This window comes from Colius striatus, chromosome 1 (assembly GCF_028858725.1).
Source record: "Colius striatus isolate bColStr4 chromosome 1, bColStr4.1.hap1, whole genome shotgun sequence".
Taxonomy (NCBI): domain Eukaryota; kingdom Metazoa; phylum Chordata; class Aves; order Coliiformes; family Coliidae; genus Colius; species Colius striatus.
Window position 1 is genome coordinate 187834973 of NC_084759.1, and position 12245 is coordinate 187847217.

Here is a 12245-nt window from a genome sequence, read left to right on the forward strand (position 1 = left end):
ACTTTATTTGGAGTTTTTTTTATTAATAAGTAATATTCACAGTGAGCAAGCTACTCTGGTAACACAAACAAACCTTTACCTGAAGTACTGTGTGTGGTTTTGTCAATATCTTTCTTTGGACTTCTTGGTTTAGGGTTTACTCCTTGTATGCTGTTCTACATAAATGTATTGACAAATGAGTAAGACATGATCTGCTTAGATTCAGGAAAAGCTTGGAATCGGAAAGAAGTCGAAATTTCTAGGAATAAAGAGTAGAGCAAGATACCAAATTTTAGGGAAATACTTATGTTCTCTTGAAACATTTTCCGGCTGTTTCAATATTTTAATTGCATTACAAGATTTAAGTAGGTCATCTCTTCCCTAAGAACTGTATTTGTGTGATGCAGCACTCCCACACAGAAGTTGTCAGCGTTGCAGTGTCTAGCAGGCCTTTCTTTAGTGTCTGACCTTCCAGCTCTTCTCCCCCTCATCCTGGATGTTCCTTGTCCAGGACTTTCTTTTTGTCTAAATGTTTTTATCTGACTGTTTGCCTTAGTCTGTTCTTTCCTCCCTACATGATCAGTTTTGTTTTTCTTTCTTGCAGCTAATCAGTTTTCAGCTACTGCTTCATGACTCTCAGGTTTAGTATTTTTATTATCTGTATGGTAACCCCTTTATACAGGATTTAACCTTTTCTGTTTTTCTTACCCTGTCCTTGATAGTCTTACATTTAACACTTCCCACTTAGAATTCCTGTACCCATTTTTTCAGAACTCCTGATCGCTCTTAATTCTGTCTGTTCTCAAATGCATTCTACAACTGTCTAAAAGGAGGAGTAAATGAAATTCAACAGCATTATTTTATATATTGCCATATATTCTGTCTAATTTGAGGTCTTGGCTGCCCTCTGCAGCAGATGAAGGTGAGGAAATAAGTAGGAATGAAGTGAAGACTTCTGCTTACGTTCTGTACATAACTGAAATTTTATCATGATTCGCTTTTATTAATGATATAACAGATTTTTAACAGAACCGTAAATAAAGGGCAAAGTGTCTCAAAAAGTTCTGTTAGAATGCATGTGCTTTAGAAATAAACACAGTGCTTAGAATTAGGCTGCCTTTAAGCCCAAGAAATATCTTGTTTCTATTTACAAGATGCCTTATTAAAACTTATGATGTGTTATAATACTGCCATTATGATGGGATGCAATTTTACATTGATTAATGGACATAATCATAGTAATGCAAGCAAACTGAAATACTTTAGTCCAAACGCAGTGTTAGAAGAGTGCTTTTGAGGTGACAGACAGATGTGCAAATTAGGGCATGCTGTTTTCTGTAATACTGCTGCCACATTCAGCATCTTTGACTTGTGAGACTGAGGTATGATTCAGAACCAGGTCCACTTGTGCTGGACAAGTTATATTAGAGAAAAACATGTTCTATACTGAAATGTGAAGTTTATATTGGTTTTTTAGGTGTGGATACAAAATTTTTAAAATTACTCAGAATTCTGTCCTTCAAGTAGAATTATCCATTGTCCTTGGTGTCAAAGAGCAGTGGAAGATGAACATACACATACTATGAGTGGTATAGCTGCTGTATACAGAGATTTGCTGAGGCTGTAGGTCTTGGATTCCTTTGTATGGACTGTAAGTTGCTCTGACAAAGTGACAATGTGTTCTCCAGCCTATCCCTCCTGAGCCCTGTGCAGTCGTTTTACCTGTCCATTCCTTGTTCCCTCATCCAAGATTATTATCTATCTCTTGTTTTCTTATCTCTCATGCTTTTTATTCTGCTTTTCAATTCTTTGTTCCCATCTTTGTCCAGCCAGTTTGTCCACTTCCTCATTTTTGCTTGGGGTTTTTTCTCCCCCTCAATAAGTTTACTCCAGCAGTGTCTGAATGTTGTCTTTTCCTTCAATCACATTACGCTGGTGCACAGGAGTGGGCAGTAGGCAAGTTGTAGGGCAACATTTTGCCTCATTTGACTCAAAATACTTTTCTCCTCTGTGTGGTCTTAATTTCAACAGGTGACATTTCTAGCAGAGAGAACATCTTGTACAACCAAGAGTCACAGAATAAAAAGAAAGTCTCTATCACTTGTGCTAAAGAATGATCCATCTTTGCTGCAGATACCACAGCTACTTCTTGGGTAGTGATAGTTTTGGAGCTTAAATATGTTCAGTGTAAGGTGTTAAAATCAATTTTCACTATAATTAAAAAAAAAAAGAGAAAAAGAAAAAAAGAAAACACTGTGCACTGTTACTGGTTATCTTTCAGTAAATGCACTTCTCTATGTAGATGAAATTTTTGGTTTAAAATAAGACTGGCCTGGGAAGAGCTCATTTGTCTTGCCAAAAGCGATGCAGTTACTGGATTTGAAGTTCTTAGCTCCATTTTTGAAGAGAGAAGTGCCTTAAAGTTTTGAGACTTGTAATGCTGGCACCTATTGAGTGTCTTACTCAACTTCCGAAAAAAACTAAACACAAGGATTCTAAGAATGATGCTGAAAAAACACACTAGCTGCTTTTTAAAATACTGTGATAAGAAAAGAAATCTATAAAGGGAGGAAAAGTATAATCAGGCATCCCTAGCTTTATAGTAAAGGATGTAAGATCTTAAGTCTAGTTCGTAATATTTCAGTACTGTTGGTTTTCAGCTGGTGGGAATACTGTTGTTTAAAAACTTCAGCAGTACATTATCCTGACTGCTAACTTAAATTCGTTGTCTCTCATAACATGAGGACATAAAGGGGGCTTTGTTTTGTAAAAGAAAACTGGCAACCATTTGCACTAGTGTAGTAACTCCTTATCAACACATGGAATAAATTCTGACTAGGAAAAATTCTCAGACTCTTCCTCACTGACACCCAAGAAGTCTCTGAGGGAGTCTGGCTGTGTGCATTCTATCAGATTGTGGATGACCTTCTAGTCAGCATTAAATACTATTTTCTTTATTTCATACAAACTCTGCAGCTGACAACAATGTAAGTTTCTTTTCTTTCTTGTTAACTGCCTTGAAGAAGAGGACTTATACTGCTTTTATGTACTAGATAAAGTTATATTTTTCAAAATAGCCTGTGTATGAGGTATACATTAATCCAAACCTTCATGATTCTGATTGGTGTGTGAATACATCACATACTGGTATTAATACAGCAAAGGAGTAAAGATGTTGCCTAAATGTGTTAGCAATTACTCTGATAGGTATTCTGAGATACTATTAAAAAGAGTCATCTGGATTTAATGTGTCTCTCCATAATATCCAGTATTTTATGTAGTCAGTTATACTTGTAACAGGACTGCCTATAGGCATTATATTTGTGTGTATTATGTGTTTGTAAATCTGAATAATATTATTATAGCTTTTAAAGAGAAAGTGAAAGATGTTCTAGAATGGCTTCTTTAAAAATATAAAGAAAGGAACAAATAAGCTAGTAAATAGATTTAGTAACTGTTTGCCAAGGTTGTGTAGTTCAGTAAGAAGTAGTGTAAATAAGACAATAAGTGTCATTGTTTTGTGCAACGGAATCCAGTAATTAAAAGATCTCCTGTAAAGCCTGCTGGAATTGGTGGCAGAGATATCTGGTTTTCTTTAGGAAACTTGTTCAAGACCTTAAAGACATTGGGAAAATGGCATTAGATTGTCTTTCTTCTATGACACCGATGCCTTTAATAGAACCTGTAACAACTTTTAGCTTCAAAAGCATCTAATGTCTTAATTATGCTGTGGTGGCAAGTTACTATGAGCTATTGCATTTCGATAACTGATGTTACGTAGTTGGGAATCTCTGAAGTTAGACTTCCCAATTAACTATATTCTTGAAATGTTGGTACCATTGCATGATTTATATATAAAAAAAAAGAATGGATTAGCCTATGGCTGAAAAGTGACCTAGAATATATTGTAGAGAACATATTCTGTGGTCTGAAACCACTTCTTTTCCATTATTTTTTTGTGATGTTGAGACAGAACGTGTATCTGCAGGCTACATTTCATTACTAATAAGCATTTCCCATTTTAAGTAGCAGCAGACTGGGGAGAATTGAGGAATAAATTGTATTTTGGCAAGAAGAGGGCTACTGTATTAAGTATTGCCTTACTGCTAAAAAAAAAAGAGTGACTGCGACCTCTGAACTATATTTTTTGTACCACTTTTTCACATACAAGAAGTGCCTCCTCTCCTTTACAGCTTGTAAACTTTCATTGCTGTTGTCTTACTTTTTACATCCCCGGGGAGGGGCGGGTGGAAAAGGGCAGATAAAGGATCTTGAGTGGATAACTGCCTAGTCCCTTCACCGTATCCCTGTGTTTCTAGGGGACCAATTGCAGTTCTGATTGGCTGAAAGGCTTAAACCTGTGTCATGTTCCAATGCAGTGGTGAGCAACAGAGAAGAAAATGGAGGATTCTGGTAGAAGTGGACAGTAACATAAACTCAGTTTTCTGTTATGCTGCCTCCTGAGAGGGAAAAAGCAACTATTGCAGCTGCTTCCTTCAACACTGTTGTTCTTTTTGAACTTTGATGCAAAGGGCCGATTAAATAAATAGAAATTAAAACACATTAGATTTTGTGCATAACAATTGAAGAGTATACCAGACAAGCATTGTCAGTTGCCAGATACTAATCCTACTATGGATATCCAATACTTTGGAATCATACCGTACAGCTTGTTTCTTCAATACCTGTTTGACAGGATTGTTGTCGTAGTTTCAGAAGAAGCTGGTTATTTGGAGTACCATAATTCTCTGTTTTCTGTTGAGTTTTTTCAGAGAGAAAGGAGTATTAGAATTTGGCAAGCACTTACTTTCTGAGAATTAAGTTTTTTTAAACTGTTCTGTTTGTAGAAGTATCTAAAAACTTGTTCTATATCTGTACGCCTGGATTAAAGTACTGGTATCATTTAAAGAACTGTTATGAACATTATCTGCTTTTTATTGATATGTGCAGGAAAGGTATTGGTATTTGGATTCTAATGATCATGAGATATTGATAAGGAAACAACTGCAGAAGATTTGTATGAGATTTCATTTTTTTATATATTTTAATTTTTTATTTAATTATTATTTGTTCTTAGAAGTTGGGCATAGCAGCATGTGGATTTCAACTGATGCTGCAACATCTGTTCTTGAGCCTCTAAAAGTAGTATGGGCCAAATGCAGTGGCTATCCTTCTTATCCAGCTCTGGTAAGTACACAGCTTCCCGTCAGTACACTAATGATACTGTTTCAGAAGATACTGATGCATAAGCTTAAGGTAATTGATAAATTCCCATTCATGTTGAATAAAGGTGGATTATTCTGCCCTCTTTACCCTCCATCCAGTTTGTAAAGTTATTACAATATTAAATGTCAAGTCAATAACTTTTACTACCTTACCTTATGCATCTTTTGAGATGTACACTAGCTGTTGTCATGGCTAAACCCCTGCTGGCAATAGTCCCACACAGCTCACTTGTACCTCAGTGGAATGAGGAAAAGAATCAGAAGAGTAAAAGTGAGAAAAGACAGTTTAATAGGTAAAGTAAAAGCAGTGGACACAAGCAAAGCAAAGCAAGGAGATCTTTCACTCCTTCCCACCATCAGGCAGGTGCTCAGCCGTCTCCAGGAAAGCAGGGCTTTGTGTGTAACAGTTACTTGGGAAGACAAATGCTATTACTCCAAACATAGAATCATAGAATAGTTGGAAGGGACCTTTAGAGATCATCTAGTCCAACCCCCCTGCACAACCAGGTCAACCTAGATCAGGTTGCATAGGAACCTGTCCAGGCGGCTCTTGAAGACCTCCAAGGAAGGAGATGCAACACCCTCCCTGGGCAGCCAGTGCCACTGCTCCCTCACAGTGAAATAGTTTTTTCTCACGTTTAAGTGGAATTTTTTGTGTTCCAGCTTCATCCCATTACCCCTTGTCCTGTTGCTAGATACCATCAAAAAAAAGGATGTGCCAACCTCCTGATACTCACCATTTAGATATTTGTAAATATTAATAAAATCCCCCCTCAGTCTCCTCTTCTCCAGACTAAACAGCCCCAGTTCCCGCAGCCTTTCCTCAGAAGGAAGATGCTCCAGTCCCCTGATCATCTTGGTGGCCATGCACTAGACTCTCTCCAGATGTTCTCTGTCCCTCTGGAGCTGAGGAGCCCAGACCTGGACACAGTACTCCAGATGAGGCCTGACCAGGGCAGAGTAGAGGGGGAGAAGAACCTCCCTTGACCTGCTGGCCACACTCTTCTTGATACATCTTCCCCTTCCTCCTTCGTCTCCCAGCTTTACATGCTGAGCCTGACATCCTGTGGTGTGGGATATCCCATTGGTCAGTTCAGGTCAGCTGTCCCAGCTCTGTCTTGTCCCCGTTTGTTGTGCACCCCCAGCCCACTTGTTGGTGAGATGATGAAGCAGAAAAAGGCACTGCTCAGTGATAACGAAAACATCCCTGCATTGTCAAGCAGTGGTTTCAGCACAAATACAAAACATAGCCCCATTACTAGCTACTATGAAGAAAATCAATTCAACCCTAGACCAAACCAGCATACCTCAGTAGTCTTTGTTTCTGCAATCAATATTATTGTTTAAAGGATCAACTTAATAAGCATATGGCAGACATTAGTGTTAGAACTATATGCTCTACTGTGAAACGAGGATAAAAATACTGTGATTCTGCAGTTCATTAGAAAAACAAAAGGCTTAGTAGGGTCAGAATATATTGATTGATTTTATCCAGTTATAAGTGATATACTATAAACTTAAAAGTGTCTTGCCCATGTTATTTTAGGAGAAATACACACATTTCTGCTTAAATCAGAGCTTTCAGATAAAATGTTAATGAAGTGTCATTTGGGAACTGTTTACGCTGTGGCTTGATTTACGTAATAGACTGGACAATCATGACTGTTTTAATATATGTGAGCTGGGGACATCAGGAAATGTAATCATGCAGAGTCAGATTAAAACCTGTGGAGGTGAGATTAGAGCACTTAACTACCTGCAGTGGTGATACAAAACACTCCTGGGTCAGATGCTGGAAATTTTGATGATTTTATTGTCTCTTGAATGGTGTTAGCACCTTAGTGTTTGGTCACAGTCTAAGGGCTCCTTTTCTGCCCACTCCTTTATGTCAGCACTGGTGTTTCTCTGAGTGTGTGATGAGTTCTTTGAGGAATTAAACCTCAGTGAAGAAAGTTGCTCTTCTGATTTCTACAAACTTCCCACAGTGTTAGCTTTTTGTTGATTTAGCTCCCATAATTGCTTTAGTGTGGATTAAGATTGGTGCCAGTGTGAATGCTGGAAAAATAGCAAGAGTTTGTAGGGTAGAAGATGGATGGAAGAGGCATGGAGTAACATAAACCCTCTTTGGTGGAAGCTGAGCAGTTGATAATGCTGTGATCTGCCTACACAGGAGATTTTTCCGTCAGTTTGATTAGTTTAATGTTAGCAGCATCTTTCCTCCTCCCCCAACCTGTGTTTAGAATAAATTTTTGACTGTAACTGCTTGTTTTGCTGAAAATGGAGTTGTTGAATTGTAAATGCAAAACATTTGAAAGCCATTTCTAATTTTAGAGGTTTTTTTCTGTTCAGCTTTTTTTTCTTGTTTAAAGGCTTTTTGTCCCAAATTTCTAGTGCAGAGCTTATATTTTGCAGAAGCAAATCTTCCTGCCTTACCTCTAAGAAACAGCTTATGTTATCTGCAATTCAAAACCCTAAATTTGAGGCCAGTTTCAGCTTTTTAGAAATCCCAATTCAGCTTTCTCACTCTGAAACCTACGTGTTAGGCTGCAAAGTGGTACCAAGCAACATTCAAATATGCCTTTAAGCAGAACTGACATAGAGATGTTTTTTTCAGTTAAATATACCTCTACACCTCCAGCATGGCTGTTCAGGTTATGTCAAAAAGTTATAAGTGTGTAACATAAAGCCAATTTATAAGCATTGGCTGTTTAGTTTATGGTTCTTTCCAATTTAAGTTTATTTCTAATATCTCTGTAAAATAAATGATGTTGTTTCAGAAATTAGGAACTGTCCTTCTTCTCTTTTATAGATTATTGACCCTAAGATGCCTCGTGTTGCTGGCCATCACAACGGTGTTACTATACCAGTGCCACCTCTGGATGTACTGAAAATTGGAGAACAAATGCAGACCAAATCAGATGAGAAACTATTCTTAGTACTATTTTTTGACAATAAAAGAAGTTGGTATGTTATTGAAATGTATTGTTTGATGTCAATGCTCAACTGCATTTTTCTTTTAAGTTTTTAACTGCTCTAGTTCTTAGTCCTTCCTAAATTATTTTTTTTATGTTCCAACCTCATCCCATTACCCCTTGTCCTGTTGCTAGATACAATAAAAAAAAGGGGTGCCCCAATCTCCTGACACCCACCATTTATAAACTTACAAATGTTAATGAGATTCCTCTTCTCTAGACTAAACAGCACAATTCCTGCAGCCTTTCCTCATAAGGAAGATGCTCCAATCTCCTGTTCTGGTCCCCAGTTTTATTCAGTTAAAAATATATCTTTGAATAATCATGTTTTCTATCAGACTTTACTCTCTAATTTGCTGTTGGTTCAGCTCTAAATGGACTCCTAAACTGAAGTTTTTAACTAGAACCATGGTTTGTGCCATTTGAGATTGCAGAGTACAGTAACATACTTTAGTAGATACTCGTTAGTTTATCTAGTTTTTGTTTTTATAAACACCTGTAACATGAGAAGACAGGGTGCAGGTGAACTTTTGTGGAAACGGAAGTAAATTTACTTTATACATTTTAATTAAATCTTTTAAATGCATTTTCTTTGACTTAGAAGAATGCAAAAATATATCACCTGCAAATTCCTTTTAATAATGGAAGTGAAAGAATGAACAATACTGTGTCAAGTGAATCTTGAGCCATGTTCATTGTTACTCGCTGCTGCTTATTCTTAAACTAAACTGCATCAGTACCTCATGCTAATTTTTTTCAGTGCACGCTTAATATCATTTAAAAAGTGTTATTGAATGAGAATGTTTTGTGGAAGAGGTTTTCTTAATCTTTCACATTCTTGGAATATTTCAGACAAGCAAGTACTATCTTAAAGGAAATTTTATCACTTTAAGATGGTAAATCTGATCTGCTGAGTGAGGAACACAGTATAGCAGCCCTCACATTTCTGGACAGACTTCTTGATTGTTTTGTAAAATATATTTAACAGACTTATTTTACTCTTTATTACAGGCAGTGGCTTCCCAAATCCAAAATGGTTCCCCTTGGGATAGATGAGACCATAGACAAGTTAAAAATGATGGAAGGACGTAACTCAAGCATACGAAAAGCAGTAAGAATTGCTTTTGATCGTGCTATGAATCACCTGAGTAGAGTCCATGGAGAACCAGTCAGTGACTTCAGTGATATTGACTAACAGAAATTCTACCAAGGCATGAAAAATACCACACAGGCTTGAACTCTACTAATGAACCTCTTTGTCTAAAAGAATGTATTGAAGATACAACCCCTTAATTGTTGATTCAGTGGCTGACTGCAAACTTGAAATAGTTGAGCAATTCTTCTAAATCACCATTGCCATATTGATTAATGGTTTTATCGTGTTGTAGTTGGAGGATTTTCCACTAAACCTGTTTAAAATGTCTTGTTCATAGTGTTCATAATTGTACATAAATGTATATTCAACACTTAACTTATTCTGATTTTAGAAGTAACTCTTTAATTCCTTTTATAATTTTGCTGGGGAGGGAGTTTTTGTTTCCATGCTTTTTACTTCTTTCGTTCTTTCTGAGATTGAGTTACCTAGGCACCATCTTCCAGCTTAAGGTGTTTAGTGGATCTTAAAGCCTAATATCAAAATGGCATCAAATATATGTTTGCCTAAATCATATACAGTATGGTGCTGCTTGTATCATTTCTTCCTTGGTCTGTAGCTTCTGAAAAAGACTCCTGAATGTTTGTGTAAATCGTTGCTCTTTGCACAAAGTACCACATATTTAAAATTGATGTAAATTTTACGATTACAAATATGTATTTTAAGAAAGGAGGTTGCATTATTTTGAAGGGTACTTTGTGAGAAAGACGTCAAAAAAAAGTTATACTATGTACATCACTTGCAAATCACCAAAAACACTCCATTTTTGCCCAAAATAACTTAAGATTGTTTTTGTTTTAAACAAACCTGGCTTAAAGCCTGCAAGCACGTTATTTCTTTCAAAACCATATCCCATTTATCTCCCATTGGTTTAATTTTGTTGATATGTGTGCCTCCCTCTGTTTTATTTATTGTAGAAAATGTATTAATTTGCTTTATAATGAAAAATAAAATTGACAGATATATTGATATGCATTTTTATACAGGCACATGAGAAGACAACTTGCTTTGGGAGAAAAATGTATTGGAAATTGTATAAAATAACTTGATGGTTTGTGTGTAATTTGATTTTTTTTGTAACCTGTAATCTTTTGTTTCCAATGAGGGGATTTATGTACCTTTTAATTTAGAACACTTTGGTAGCAATAGAAACTTTGGATACATTTTTGTATGGTACATGTGATGTATATAGAATTAGTACTTTATTTTTATTTTTAAGAAGTAAAGCATTATGTTTGGGCAGGGGGGGAGAAGGAGGGTGGGTTTCCAGAACTGCATTTTTATATTAAAAAGAAAAAAAATAAAGTCAAGATATTGATTGTTGTAGCTACTTTATTCCTACCTTCACTGAGATACTGAATTTGTAACAATGAAAATGGCAAGGTATGTTTGCAATGTGATTTATATTGACTCCATTATTTATAAATGCACTGTGTTTGAACTCTTTTGCAGTGATATCTTAAATACTGTACCAAGTTATATAATATGAAACACCAAATAATGCATATGAATGCACGAAGTATTTATGCCCAGCTTTTTTATAAAGGATTAGCAAATACAGCAAAACCAATACTTTTTAAATCTTTTTTTAAAACTTCATTGAATAGCATACTTCATTGTTAAACCTGCTTGAATCTTTATTTTAAAGGGACAATTACTTTTTAAATAGTTTTTAATGTTTTTATTCTCTATTGTTTGTAATACCCCCTTAGAAGCTTGAAATAAAGTTTCTTTCTCAACTGTTAATTTTGTCCTGAATTTAGCCCCTGAGATTTTGCCACAGTGCCCATTTCCTTACCCCACGGCTGAGCTGTTACAGAGGCGCTGGTTCAAGAACCCAATTGTTTTCTTGCCCTGGCAGTATCGTCCTTACTGAGCCCTCTGTGTGGTAGGTATTCCAGCCGGCTATGCTGGCTGAGACCATTGCCTATAATAGACTCAAGTAGTTACAGAGATGAGTTGGATACATTTCACAAACGATCAAGCAGATAGTTTTCTCAGGCTCGAAAGTAAACACAGCTTTAGGAAGAGTAGCGATTTCCTGGAAGGACCATCCCTGAGGTGTGCTGCTGTGATAGAAACAACAGCCACATCACGTAGAAAAACAAAATGAAAATTTGGTTGTTTGCCTTCAATAGACCTGTGTAGTAACTTCAAGGGTGTACCAACTGCTTATTTTGGAAGGGGAATAGAGCTTAATCTATGCAATATTGAGACTGCCTATTGCGAGTCTTCCAAAAAACAGTCTGCATCAGATTTTTCCAGACTTGTTCCACCAAATATACTCTAATTGAATGTGTTCAAAGCTGGATCATAATTCGGAGCCTTGTTCTCACAAGCAGAGAATACGAGGTTTTGGATCTGCCAGACCTTGGAAAGCTGAAATTGCAGTTGCAGTAGGAGTTGGAAGATTATAATTTGGTACTTGTGTAGTAAGAATTTTGATATCTATAAAGTATGAAGTCCCGGTAAAAGAAGTATACAAGCAGTTGCAAAATTTTTCAATAGAAGGCTTCCCAAGTTCTCAACTGCTTCTGAAGGCAGCAATGGAAAAGGAGGGAGATAAAAGAGGTCCTTTTTTTGAAAACTATAGCGGAGCATTAGTTTAATTATTCTTTAACGTTGTTTAGTCACATCTTTAGTGAAAGATGTCATTTGAATTTTGCTCATACTTCCAAGTTTCATTTCCTGGCTTTTATCTTCAGAGACAGCTCTGTCAGTTCTTGGAGAAGGTAAACTGGCTGCCTTGATCTTACAGATGTCTGTATGCACTTAAGAGAATTCTGAGCTGGGAAACTTTACTGATAAGAAGCAGCCTGTTAAATGTTCTCACGAACCACAAGAACTGCATGGTCTTTCGTTGAAACTGGCTTGAAAGGCTGTAAGTTTTTTTCCTTTGTATATGCGATGGAAACT

At 36.6% G+C, this 12245-nt stretch overlaps 1 protein-coding gene across 3 annotated transcripts in view; it reads left to right on the plus strand.

Moving 5' to 3' along the window:
• BRD1 (bromodomain containing 1) overlaps positions 1–11075 on the plus strand; it is a 59706-nt gene extending 48631 nt beyond the window's left edge. For all 3 annotated transcript variants that reach the window (XM_062018408.1, XM_062018423.1, XM_062018415.1), the window contains exons 11-13: positions 5057–5166; positions 8014–8168; positions 9188–11075. In XM_062018408.1, coding sequence (XP_061874392.1) covers positions 5057–5166; positions 8014–8168; positions 9188–9371 — 449 coding nt within the window. In that variant the 3' untranslated portion in view covers positions 9372–11075. The remainder of the gene's footprint in view (positions 1–5056; positions 5167–8013; positions 8169–9187) is intronic.
• Positions 11076–12245: the final 1170 nt, after the last annotated feature.